The 13,975-nt window shown below is 45.9% G+C and overlaps 1 protein-coding gene across 3 annotated transcripts in view; it reads left to right on the forward strand.

Moving 5' to 3' along the window:
* The window catches only part of SFXN2 (sideroflexin 2), a 57,995-nt gene that overhangs the window by 13,525 nt on the left and 30,495 nt on the right, over positions 1–13,975 (forward strand). For all 3 annotated transcript variants that reach the window (XM_029610276.1, XM_029610275.1, XM_029610277.1), the window contains exons 4-6: positions 3,786–3,884; positions 7,447–7,522; positions 8,509–8,594. In XM_029610276.1, the coding sequence (XP_029466136.1) occupies positions 3,786–3,884; positions 7,447–7,522; positions 8,509–8,594 (261 nt within the window). The remainder of the gene's footprint in view (positions 1–3,785; positions 3,885–7,446; positions 7,523–8,508; positions 8,595–13,975) is intronic.

A 13,975-nucleotide genomic window follows, 5' to 3' on the forward strand; every position in this document is an offset into this window, starting at 1 on the left:
AAGGTGAATGCGGCCTAGAGTGCTCCTAGGTCTGGTCAATATGAGCTCATACTTGATGTGGCAGAGAACTGTACAGCTCTAGCCAGAGCATTCCTTGCTTGCTTCCTCCACGCTCCGGCTGACGCTGAGTTTTATTGGTCTAAGAGGGTTGCTACACTTTCCTACTAGTGGCATCTCTCCTGCTCTGCTGCATCAGCAAAGAAGCTGAATTATCGTCAGTCCCCAGGGCACAGCAGAAGTGTGGAGGGAAAGAGCGAAGTATGAATTTAGGATATGATCAAACCAGAGCACTGGATTGCCAAGGAAAGCTAGAGGTGTTGCCTCAGGTGTGGAAACAGAAAAAAAAAACCAAATTACTAAGCCTCCCCTTTTTTAAAATCATCTGATCTGAGTATGCCTTGCGTTGGAATTCCCCTCGCTCATTCTAAGGGTAGGAGCAAGGATGCGGAAGTGATGATGCAGGGTTTACACCTTTGTGCACAAGTGAATTCATTGCTAAGACAGCGCTGGTGATCACACGACCTCAGGCCTCATGGTGCTGAGGTCGTGTGATGGGATATCGGAGGATCACAATCCTGTTTTGAAAGTTAACTTCTTACTCCTCATTGTACAGGGACATACAAGGAGAGGAAGTTCTTTACAGTGTCTGGCTGCATCCATTTTCATAAGGGATATTGTGTAAGGATTACTGGAAATGGTTTGTCTTTGTGCAGATGATGCCAAAACCTACAATAGGGTAGATAGCCAGGAAGGTTTGGAAAACAAGAGGAGAGATCTAGTGAAGCTTGAGGAAGGGCCTAGAGTCTGGCAATTAAGGTTTAATGCTAAAATATGCAGAGTCGTGCTTTTGAGCTGCAAGAACTCAAGGGAGCGGTACAGTCGAGGGTAGGGGTGGGCAAACGTCTTTTTAAAAACAGGGCCACATTAATGGTGCATACTGTGACCAGGGCAGGGAGTCCCCCTTAGAACTCCATGAGTGAGGGGAGTGGAGTTTACAGTGAGAGGAACAACGCAACAACCATACTGATAAAAACAATAATTCAAAACAGTTAACAAAAAGAATAACTTCAAATAGTTAAAAATTCATAAAAATGTTCCAAACACCATAAAACATTTCAAAACAGACACATCAAATAATAGCCAATAATTAAAACTAGCAAGGACTTTAAAAAAAATTCTCCTTTCTCCATAACTTGGAACTTTTGATTCTCAGTTAGCTTCACGTTGTTATGGATGGCAGGCCGAGAGGAAGGGGGATGTGGCACATGCCTGTGCTCTTTCACCTATCCATATTCATATGCTTTCTCTCATCCATACACTCAGTGCTCCTTCACCCTCCCCACCCCCCACCTCCCACCCACATACACACAGGTACACTCATTGTCACTGGCTCCTTCACATACACCTGCATACATATGCACTGACTCTCACTGACTCACACACACACACACACCTCAGGCAGACTCCCATTCATTCTCACCCTCACCTAGGCAGGCTCCCCTCTCTATTGCCGGCAGCCTCAGATGCTCTCTCATTCTTATGCTAGCGCTGTCACTGCTGCACAGGCCTCTCTGTTTTTCGGCCGCCGGTAGGATGGAGTCCCACCAGTGGCAACAGGAGCTTATTTCTTTGTTTTTCGCCCACCTATGGGTTGGGGGTCCATTGCCAGCAGTAAGGGCCTCCCCTCCCTATGTCGGCTGTTAGCACGTGCCAGTTCGGACGCAGCCAAGATGCTCCTCCTCTTCCTGCCCCACCAGCACTCTGCTATTTTAATTGCTGTTGCTGGGGCCATGTTGCTCTCCCGCCTATGCTAAGGGGGATGTCCTCACCGCCACCGACAACCGGGACAACGTCATCAACAAAGGCCCGTGAGGTCAAGCCATTATTGATGACATCATTGCAAGGCGCTGGCGGGCTGGTGATTAAGGGGTAGAAAAAAACTGTCATCGGGCCGGGTTTGGCCCGCCAGCTGTAATTTGCCCACCCCCTGGTCTAAGAGGTGAAATTCTTCAGTGCACCAAACAAGAGCAGGATCATATCTGATGATATTAAGATGGCCAAACAGGTGGCTAATGTGACGGCGAAAGCCAGATGGATGCTTGGGTGCACAGGGAGAGGATTGATCAGCAGAAAAAGGGTGATGATAGAGCCCCTGTCTAAGTCCCTAGGGATACCTCTTCTGGGATATTAAATACAGTGCTAGAGAACACACCTTGAAAAGGATATAAACAGGATGCAGTTAGTCTAGAGTCCGTGGTCTTCACTGAAAAGCATATGGGGATAAACATGAAGATCAAAACTGTTTATCCTAGAGGAAAGATAAGAGAGGGAAACTATGATGATAGCGATATTTAAATACATCAGAAGTATCAATGTACAGCTGCTGGGTCTCTCTGAATGGAAAGGAGACTCTAGAATGAGGAGTCATGGGATGATGGTGAAAGGGGTAGATTAAAGAGTAATTTAAGGAAATGTTTCTTTACAGGGAGGGTGGTGGATGCATGGAACAAGCACAGGGGATCTCTGAGGGAGCGCTAAGGATTGCAAAGCCGAGCAGTTGGTGTGGATGGGTAGACTAGACAGTCCGTATAGCATTTTTCTGATCTTATGTGTCTACATTTCCAGATGTGCTTGGCAGATGTGGACGACCGCATGGACTGAAATTGTGGGAGGAGATTAGCAGAGACAGAAACATTTAAAGGGACTCACTGGCCCCAGAAGGCTGGACACCACACCGTATAGCAACGGTGATTTAAGGAAGATGGGCTGGGCTTAAAAGGGTTTTTACCCTGCCTTCCTCCTGGTTGTCTTCTCTAAATCCCCATGTCCTCTGTTATGATCTTGGCCTTTTAGAAGGCCTGGGGAGGAATAGCCTTGTGGTTAGAGCAGTGGGCTATGAACCAGGAGACCAGGGTTCAAGTCCTGCTGTTGCTCCTTGTGACCTTGGGCAAGTCACTTTACCCTCCATTGCCTCAGGTATAAAAAACTTAGATTGTAAGCCCTCTGGGGATAGGGAAATACCTACAGTACCTGAATGTAAACTGATGTGATATCTCAGATCAAATGTCAGTATATAGAAATAAATACATTTTCCTTGTTGGTGCAGAATCCTGAAGGCTTGCAGCATGCAGTTAATTTCAACATTTTCACATTTATGACCCGTTCAATGGTATTGAGTTTTGTGCAGGGGGGGGAGGGGGGAATGAGTTGTTTCTTCTGACGACCGGTATATCAGGCTCGGAGAGTGCAGTGCAGCGCAGTATAAACCTGCTGAGAGCCTTTGCTGTTGCTATGGGGGGGGGCGAAGGGTCACGAGCGTGATCAGCCTCGAGATTTAGCAATTTAGGGTCACTTGCGATGGTTCGCCTGCTTGGAATGTAAAAAACAAAACCCAAAGAACCTGAAAGTACCCCTGTTCTGTTTATCTCTGAAACCAGGCCAGTTGCCTGCAAGCTCTCTCTAGCTTTGGCACAAGACTTAGCATAGACAGTGAATAGGTTTTGTGGGGGGGTTTGTTTTTTTTTTGGTTTTCCTCGGTGCAAAAGTCAAAGCAACAGCTGTGCAGGATCTATCTGGTGACTTGCGCCTGGTGTTGGAAGCTGCAGCCGGCAGGCAAAGCAGAGCTCCTCTTCCTCACGGCAGCGACGATGCCAAGACAATGCCGACCTCCCTCAGGCGAAGTCTGAACAGGCCAAACCCCTCTCCAAGATGCAGAAAGCCAGCTTTGAATCTGGGGTGGGATGTCCCAGCTTCTCTTTTCATTTTCTCTTTTCACTCCCTGGCAGGACCGTCCCAGCTGTGGTGTTCTGGCAGTGGGTGAACCAGTCTTTCAATGCCCTGGTGAACTACACCAACAGGAATGCAGCCTCCCCCATCACGCTGACGTGAGTATGTGCGCACTTTGTAGCCCTCCCGTTTTCTTTCCTTCTCAAGTCTGTCTGTAGCCCTTTTACTGCCTATAATGTGTGACAAAACCCTATGGGCCAAAACAGTTAATGAGGTAGATTTTAAAAGCCCTGCACGCGCAAAAACAGCCACATACGTTGCATAAGTGGGCCGCGAGAGAGCTTCGCAAATTTTAAATAGCCAGGAAGGGTGCGTGTACATCAACCTACGCGGAAAAAGGGCAGGGCATGGGCATTCCAGAAGCAGGGCCAGCACTGGCGCGCCTAACAGCTAATTTTCCACATACGCGCGCCAGTTTGCTACAGCTCCTCGGTAAGAGAGAGAGAGAGACTCTTCATAGAGCTCAGTCTGACACTCAATATATGGACCATTGTAAGGAGGCACCGTGATTCGGGGTCAGTTTTCGGGAGGTGGGTGGTGTTACAGACGCATTCAGAGGTAGTCCTTGTAAAACTGACCTTATAAGCGATGAAAAGGAATTGATTTGTACAATGCAGCTAGCAGGGACCGTTAGAATTTTCATCGCTTATAAGGTGTAAAATTCTTTAGTGATGCCAGTTTTACAAGGACCACCTCTGAATGTGTCTGTAACACCACCCACCCTAACCCCAACCCACCTCCCGAAAACTCACCCCGAATCACTGTGCTCCCTTACAATGGTCCATATATAGAGTATCAGACTGAGCCCTATGAAGAATCTCTCTCTCTGTTACTGAGGAGCTATAGCAAACTGGCGTGCGTAACATATGTGTGCAGAGCTGCAGAAGTATGTGCGTGAAGAGTATTTTATAACCTACGCGTATAGTTTATAAAATAGCGCGTATCTTTGCGGCGGCGAGATGCACGCGTTTATGGGCGCACGCGTGGCCCTTTTTAAAATCTAACTGTTATTTCTTAATTTTTTTCTTTTGCACTAACATTTTCAGACCACAATAACTTGATTCTCTTTCGTACATGCGTCAGCAACAGCGTGCCTCCTGTTACCCAGCATAAAAAGAGCTTTTCGTTTGGTGCAAGGCTTATGTGGATTCTTGGTCATGTTTTACCCATAATCCCTCTTAGGGGCCTGTGTATGGAACGAAAGCATTTGCAAGCAATAATGCCTGTGTTCATGGGAGGTTTTGGGTAAGGTAACTTTTCACCCATCCCTTAGACCTTCAGTTTATCTGTTTCCGGAAGTTATGCATTGTACAGACACTGTTTCCTTATAGGACATACACGATGGACAGCAGACAACTGCCTAAGACCCTCCTACCCGTCTTCCTTCTCTTTTTTTTTTTAATGAATTAGGTGCGTGAGAATAGTTTCTATTGTTTTGTTTTTTTGCCATTGTGCCTTACATGGAGATAGGGGGCCTCCAATATGAGAGAGGGGGAGAGCTTCTCCTCATTCCTTGGCTTTACCATGTTGGGAGCACTTGCCTGCACAAAAGGCAGATCGGTGCCTGCATTGTAGTTTCTCTCGTTACCACTTATATATACCAAGAGGCGCTGGCTGAATTTCCTCTCTCTCTCTCTCTCCCTCTGCATATTTGCTCATCTCTGCGGGAGGAAGTCTGGCAAGCGTACGTTTTATCCTTCAGTTGGACCTGAAGCTGTAGGTCCTGCATAATCCTGCCGTGGGCCCCGCAGTGCTCGTCAGTAACCAGCAGGTGACAACTGTCACCCATCCCTCAAACCTTTTGGTTTAGCTTGGTTTATTTGGATTTTAGAATTTTATTTCTTTAGGTTTCCGAAAATAGAGCTTGTGGAGGGATGTCTTCTCCTGCAAAGATAAAATGAGTGAGTCCCAGTTGGCCATGACTGTCTCCTGCCCTACTTTTAGGCTTGCGGCATCCTAGCTCCACCTCGATTTTTTTTTTTTCAACTACATCACACGCTGGTTTTAAGAATGGGTGAGATGTCTATCTGTCAACAACGTCTTTTTTTTTGGCCATCTTGTCTCCTTTCAGGGTGCTTGACATGCATGGTCCTTGCTCTGTGTGATGTGTCGCTGTTCTCTATAGAAAGGGTAAACCCTTATAAGAAAAGGCAGAATGCCCCAGGAGGGGCCTCAGGTTTTTTATTATTGATGAAAAAAAAACAGCCTTGTGCTGTACCTTCCTGATTTATTGCTGTAACATTCAGAGGAAGTCTCTGCTCTGAATCGTAATCATTCTCTGTGCTGGATACATTCTGCTGGCGCCTTGGTACGCAGTCCAAATGTCACGCATTTCACAGAAATGTCATATGCTGTGTATTCATGACTTTTTAAATGTATTTTTTATTTATTTTTTTTTTTTAGCTTTCTTGTGGCTGTATTTAGTTTGTAAAAGGTGGAGGGCACATTGTCTGTAAGACATAAGCCTGGGAAATATTCTCAAAACCGGGATTAAGAATATGAGACGCGTGTGCTTGGTTTTGCCATAAAGGTGCTCCGATAAAGAGGTGCATGATCGGTGGCGTTGTTGCCTTGTCCTTGTGTCCCTATTTTTTTTTCCTTGCCCATTCTCGCTGGGAACCTGAGAAGGGGACTTACTGCTGGCCCTTAACATTGCAGTTATAACTTTCATCTTATAAACTGATGCCTTTTCTTCAAGGTCATTGACGTGTCCTTGAGGTTTGGTTTTTTGGGGGGGGGGGGGGTTTTTGGTTTTTTTTTTAAGGCTGAATGAGTGAAATTTTTGAAATCAGACTTTCACTTACCCTTTGTTTTATGTAGACCACATTCTATTAATGTGCTGTTAGATGTTTTGCTGTTCCCTAGTTCATAGTTTACTGTTCCATGTAAAGGCAACGCCTAAAGTTTTTAGTTATCTGTAAACCGATACGATGTGCAAACGGTTGTCGGTATATAAAAGTTTCTAAATAAATAAAATAAATAAATTCTCGTGAAATCCTATTTTCCTCCTATGGATGAACAATAAAGCAGTTCTGCCATCCACTACTCTAAGCTGCTGGGAGAAGCTGGCGCAAAGTTAATGACATCAGCTCGTTATTTTGTGTGCGATATCATCGCCCGTGGGACCAGCGCTTTGTGCAGTTTTTTTTGTTACTTTCAAACTAAAATTCTATTTTGCAAGTACATTTAGAGGAAACACATGGCAATGTCATAATGAATTGATTTACAAACTTTTTTGATTATTCTGCCTTTTCTTAATGGTAAGCACAAGGCAGATTACAAAGATTTAAGAAGAACATTTAGCATACAGAAAGCAAGCGAAGCCTAAAAATAGGTGCAGGCAGAGCACATTAGCTAGCAATAAAGATGTGGGTTAATTAATAAACACTTTTTTGGAGAAGAGGGCATGGTCTGGGGATGGCTGTACTAGACCATGGCTCAGGAATAGTGTCAGGGCCTGAGTTCCAGACTCATTTCCCTGTGTAACCATGCTCAAGTCACTTTCTCTCCCTCCACTGTCCTTAATATGAACTTTGCCAGTCAACAAATAATACAGAGCAAACCACTGGTGCCCAGGGGTTCTTATCCTGAGCTGGTGCTGGAGACTTTCACTCAAGCAAGTGCTTTCATGGATGACCTTCTTCTTTTATCGTTCTGTAGACAAATCGGGGTGGCGTATGTGACTGCCACCAGCACTGCTCTGGCCACAGCCGTGGGGCTGAACCTCTACACCAAGGTACTGACAGAAAGGTTTGTGTAATTGTTAACTAAGCTTGATTGCTTTCTGTGTTACGTGTTTATTATTTTATGTTTTGTATATTACTACTGCATTCACATTATTTGTTCATTCATTTGCTTATTATTGTTTTATTATCTTGTAAACTGCTTTGATACGTTTTTGAGTGGTGGTATATCAAATTTAAATAAACAAACTAAAGTAATGTCAACGAGTGGGGCGTAGGGTGAGGCAAAGACTGAGGCAGAGTTAGGGAAAGCCGGAAGGCTGGGATGCTGTTGCTCTCCTGTAGCCTTTTTCAGTAGCAATACAATAATGGCAGTGTGGACAGAGAGAATCGGGCAGACTGGATGGACCAATTGTCTTTTCCTGCGATCTTACTACTATGCTGCTTCTGCCGCCATTACTGTTTATTACTACTGTAGCATAGTAATGGACGGCAGCAAAAGACCCATCCGGTCAGCCCAGCAGTGATTTTTATGCACATTTAGCCAAAGCAGATAAAATACCCACCCGGAGCCCAGCCTCCATTCCCACTGCTTCTCCTTTAGGGTTGCAACTGCTGCTCTGCCCAGGTTACCCCATGCCTTCCAGGAAGCCCAGTGCAGCCCATATCACTGTTGCCTTTAGGCTGTGCCTGTCGCTCAGAGGAGTTTGCCCAGTGCTTCATTACCATTCCCTTGCCGCTAAAGATCCCTCTGTGTTTATCCCATGCGTTTTTTTGAAGTCTGCCACTGTCCTTGGCATTGCCACTTCCTCTGGGAGGGGCATCCCACCCACTCTGCGAAAAAAAATACCACCCGACGTTGTTCCTGATTCTACCCTCTTGGGAGCTTCCTATCGTGATCCCTAGCTCTACAGAGTCTTCCCCATTGGAAAAAGTTTGGCTTCCTGTGCATTAATACCTTTCAGGTATTTAAAATGTCTGTTACCTTTAAGAACAGGAAATTTTCGCCTGATTAGATCTGTTATCTTTCTTCCTGCAGAGAGCTCCCCCGTTGATAGCACGATGGGTTCCCTTTGCTGCGGTCGCCGCTGCCAACTGTGTGAACATTCCCATGATGCGACAACAGTAAGTCCCCTCGTCCTGCGTATGCTCTATGTAATATATAATAACATAGGGATGATCTCAGAAAAAGACCAAATTAGGCTATCCAGTCTGCCCAGCGAGTTTCTTATGGTAGTAACTGCTGCCTCGTGCAGGTTACTTCCAAGCCTTATGTCAAGGTCAAAACCAAGCAAATGGCAAACCCATAACAAAATTACTGCTAGCAAAAGTTTTACAGGGTGAGCTTCCTTCGTGATAATTCAGACAATGCTGCTGCTTGAATGTGCTTTGCTTTTGGACTTGGCTGTAGAAGCAGTCTTGTGCTTTTTCCTCTAATGCCTGCATATCAGCACCCTGGCCTGTAAAGTCAGGGCCCGGCCTTGGCTGTTATCAAAATCCAATTCCAAGTCGTTGTCCCATCCCCCCCCCCCCCCCCATCAAAGCGGAGAGTGATGCTGCAGTTGCGTCAATCATATAAGCTACCCTTCAACCAATTAGCTTACATGATTTTGACGCAACTGAAGCATCGCTCTCCGCTTTGACGGCAGGGGATGAAAAAGGGGAATTGAGTAAACATGGTATATTCTGAAAGAGAAATCTGCTCCTTTGTCAAAATTTAAAATGCACAGCAGGAGGAGAAGTGAAGTCACAAACACTGATGGCTGCCTAAGTGCTTTGCTTCTGATCTTGATCTTATAAATCCTCAATAATTGCTGCAATCTGTCGATAAAAAATCCCCACAAACTTAACATAAGTCTCGAAGACAAGCACCATGTTGGTGAGGAAGAAATTTAGTGAACTTAAAGCATCCCTTGTATGATGCTAGTGTGGTGCAAGGAATGGCAACCTGCTGGGGGAGGAGGCTGGGGAAGATGGCGCCGCGGAAGGAGGCCGAGACAGTGACGCAGCAGCTCAGTGTTCGGTGATCAGGCCCTGTTTGGAAATGCTTACCAGGGTGGACTTTCAAAGTTGGTTCAATGAGCTTAGGCAGAATATGGGCTTGCTTAAACAGGAGCTTCTGTCAATTGTTAGCAATTTGTGCAAAGAGTGTGCCAACCTGGGGGACTGTGTGGATGATACGGAACGCAGACTGGAAGAGCAGGAAGCGATATGGGAGCAATCTCAGAAAGAGATAAAAGTTTTGAGAGAGGGGAATGGTGAGCTGAAAGACTGGATCGACGATCTGAAAAATAGATCCAGGCGGAGCAATCTACGCCTGAGAAGGGTGCCGGGGGGAGGGGGCTGAAGTTTTTGGACTGTGCCCAAGTCGCAAATACCATATGCATGGCGATTCTGGGACAAGACAAGGAAGCAGAGGGGATTACTATTATGGAATTCGATGGAGTTCACTGAGCCCTAGCTAAACCAAAGGGCAACATTATGAGAGATATCGTGATGTGCTTTCATAAATACAGTCTTGGCTCAAGCAAAAAAATTGAAGGACTTTCAGTGGCATGGCTATAAGGTGGAACTATATCAAGATCTCTCACCAGTAACGATTAAAAAGAGATGGGAATTCAAAGATATGCTGCCAATACTGAGAAGGGAGAATCACAGATACAGATGGTTATTCCCATTTGGATTACAGTTTTTAATTAATGGTGTGACATCTCGGGTCAAAAGAGTAGACGAAGCAGCTAAGATTCTCCAAGCAGAGGGACTGCTGAAGCACATGGAGATGGCGCTGGGCAATGCTAAAGAGCCAGTCGGTAGATGGCAGAGTGTGAAGTCGGGTTTGCAGGGAATCGGGTGGTTCCTCGTCCTCAAGAGATGCTGCAACCTGATTCAGAACTGCATTGAGTTTCGTAATGCTAGCCGAAGTTGAGTGGGGGCCTTTGGCGGCCTGAAGAACTGTTTGAGGCTGTCTGCAGAGGACATGTACAATTAAGACGGATTGCTGTTTTTTTTGGGGGGGGGGGGGTTGTTTTTATAGTTGCCTAGTGATAGGTTAAACAAAACAAAATAGTTATTTGTTGATGTTTTTCTTTTTAAATAGTGTGTGAATGTGATCGGGGGGGGGGGGGGCACGTGGTGGGTGAGAGGCTGGTATGAGTGAAGTTGTTCCTCAAGGAGAAGGGCTATTAGCAGAGATGGGGGGAAGAGGGGAATAACTGTAAGATTGCAAATGATATTCTGGGTGAAGAAGGGACATGCAGATGGGATGATGTTATGTATTCAGAGTGGGGGTTTGCTGTTCAGTGTGGCAGGTTTGAAGTTAGGGGATGGAGTGTACCAGTTTTAAAATGGGGTCCATAAAGGTTGTTTCGTGGAATGTGAAGGGGCTTAATACCTTTGGGGAAGAGGAAGTTGTTATTAAAAGATGCAGTACAAATGCACACGGATATTGTGTTATGATAGGAAACCATTTAAAGAAAAAACATGAGACTGATGGCAATGCAGCACTTTCTTAGCAATTTTTTGAGCCTGCAAGTTAGAATTTAAATGTTTATGTGGACTGGGTGTTTTATTCTCAAAAAAATATTGTGGTGGTTGTGTTATCTTCTATTAAAGATACAGACGTGTGGTAGTTTGAATGGTGAGTAGCTTGGTAACGGTCAGAGGAAACTACAAGTAGACTCTGGCTGTGGCTTGAATGCACTTTTATTTACAATGGAAAATAAAATGACAGCAATCCAATGGTTGAAGACCAGCCACTGTTGGACTCCTATATTACACCAAGCTGGAGCATCTTCTTTACTTCGGCCTCTATGGGATCCAATAAGGTCGCTGGTGTACTATCACTCCAGGAGACGTAATAATATGTTGTAGCAGCTGGGTATGACCAAGCAGATTCGAGAAGATCTCTTTTCTTTTCTGTACCAACTGCTTCAAGTCAGCTGTCTGTACGGTGGACAGCTCTTCTCCGAAGGGAACTTGGGCTTGATTCAGTTTCGGCCTGACCTTTGGGCCAAATTCTCCTTCCTGAACTATGCCACACTGTTGCAGCACCATTTCTTCAGGAGATTTATGTGGTAGATTTGGGTCGTCTTTCGCTTATCTGGCTGAACTATCTTTGTAGTCCATGGGCCCTATTTTCTCCAGGACTTTAGAGTCCTTGCCAACAGGCTGATAGCTTGTTTTCGGATGATGGCATGAGGACAAGGAGCCAATCCCCTGATTGGATTACTCACTGGGCCGAGAGGCAATTATAAACTCGAGCTAGAGAATTTTGAGCCTTTTCCAGACACAGGCGAGCTGCCTCGCCAGCCATCTTTAAGCAATCTTGTACTTTGAGCACGTAGTCTACTATGTTCTGCCCAGGATTCACTTCCTCTTCCCAGGTCTTGTGAGCTATATTCAGAATTTCTCTTTGTCTCCTTCCGTATAGTAACTCAAATGGGGAGAACCCCATTGAACTTTGTAGTACTTCATGGATTGCGAACAGCATGTAGGATAGTAGTATGTCCCAGTTCTTCCCATCTTCATTCACAAACTTTAACATCTGTTTGAGCATCTGATTGAAGCGCTTGACCAGGCCATCCATCTGTGAGTGATACACAGAGGTCTGAAAAGTCTGTACTTTGAGCAAAGTGCAGAATTGTTTCATGACCTTTGAGACGAAAAGGGGTATCTTGATCCATCAGGATCTCCTTGGATAGCCCAAATCATGAGAAAACCACCATTAAGGCAGTCACCCCCATTGGGGTCTTTGTATTCCGTAAGGATACTACCTCCAGATACCTGATAGAATAGTCCAGCATGACGAGGATGTATTTGTTTCCTTGGGTCGTTCTCTTTAGTGGCCCTAGAAGATTCATGCCCACACTTAAAGGGAGTCTCGATGATAGGCCTTGGTATGAGAGGTGCCGCTTGTAACCCAGCAGGTTTTGTGAGCTGGCAGAACTGGCAGTACCACTGGATGTGTTTATGAAGGCCTGGCCAATAGAATTGAGCCTGTATCTTTTCCTGGGTCTTTTCCTCTCCTAGGTAACCCCCCAGAAAATGATTGTGAGCTGTTTGCCTTGTTGATAAGGTTTGGGAATCAAGCATTGTTCTATCACCTACCCTTCCACATTTCCTTTTGTGATTCTGTACAACAGATCCCTTTTCATCACAAAATAAGGAAGGACAGGGTCTGCACTCTGGGCCCCCAGGACTACCTTCCCGTCCACCCATTGTATATGCTCGTGGACCCACTTAAAGGCTTCAGCCACCCTCTGAGCTCTCCTAAAGTTCCCTGGATCACCCTGTTCCCACTCCAAGGGACCTGGTAAGACATTCTGGGTGGGTGGTTGTTCTCCCTCCTGACTCCGACCCCCTCCTCCCCAGCTTTTTCTGAGTTAAACCTACACTGCTTTTTGTCTTGTCGGCATTGCCTCTGGGTCTTAGGAGTCAGAGTCTTTATGAAGAAGATCAGGGTCCTCCAGTGGAAACAAATCTGAGAATTCCAATTCATCAGGGTCATGACTGGATGAACCTGCAATAGGCTGAGTCAAAAGAGACTTGAATTTTAGATAGTCCTGTCCAATAATCACTGGATACGGGAGCCAAGGGAGTACTCCCATTTCCATCATCTCTTGACTGGCTGGGGTCTTCAGGCCTACCCGGCTGGTGGGGTATTGTCAATGGTCCCCATGAATACATGCCAGGGTTACTACTTTATCAGTCAGTTTGGATTGGCTTCATCAGTTCCCGCCATACAAGTGTTTTCACACTCCCGGAGTCTACTAGTGCATGTTTTAGGACCCCCATCCAGCTCAGCCGGGTTCACAAACTTAGAAACTCCATGGTTGGAGACATCTACAAAGTTACATCAGTGTGGGGTCACCGCATTAATGTCCATCACTTCATCTTCCCTGTGGGAACAGTCTCTTGTGAAATGACCTTTTGCCACAAATAAAGCATTGCGGATAGATTAGGGATTGCAGGAGGGGTGCAGCATCCAGTTGCACCTGATCTGCTGACAGTCGAGACCTCTGGAGTCTTAGGACTCAGACAACTCTTATCCAGGCTGAGAGGTTTCTCTCGAGAACAAGGCAGTTTGGACATGGTTTGGGCCTGGTGATAGGCCTCTGCCACTTCTAGGCCCTTTTCAACCATGAGGCTTGGGTACCGGCAAACCCACTGCCTCATGGGTAGGTCGAGGCTGTCCTGGAACTGTACCAGCAGTACCACATTGGCTATCTCTACTCCGGTTTTCCCTTCCGGGCACAAACACTTCCAGGCGGTGTCCTTAAGCCTGTGCAACAAGTTCCTAAGTTTCTCTCCCACCTGTAGAGTTCCACATTGAATTCGCTGTTGGTATGCCTCTAGTGTGAGCCCCGCTCGCCCTAGAATCGCTGCTTTGACTTCCGGGTAAGTGGCTGTCCCATCCGGATTAGCTGTTTGATAGGCATCTTGGCTCTGTCCAGTAAGTAAATTCCCCAGATATGTAGCCCACTGGTCTTCTGGCCACCCTACCATTA

Source organism: Rhinatrema bivittatum, chromosome 7 (assembly GCF_901001135.1).
Source record: "Rhinatrema bivittatum chromosome 7, aRhiBiv1.1, whole genome shotgun sequence".
NCBI lineage: Eukaryota > Metazoa > Chordata > Amphibia > Gymnophiona > Rhinatrematidae > Rhinatrema > Rhinatrema bivittatum.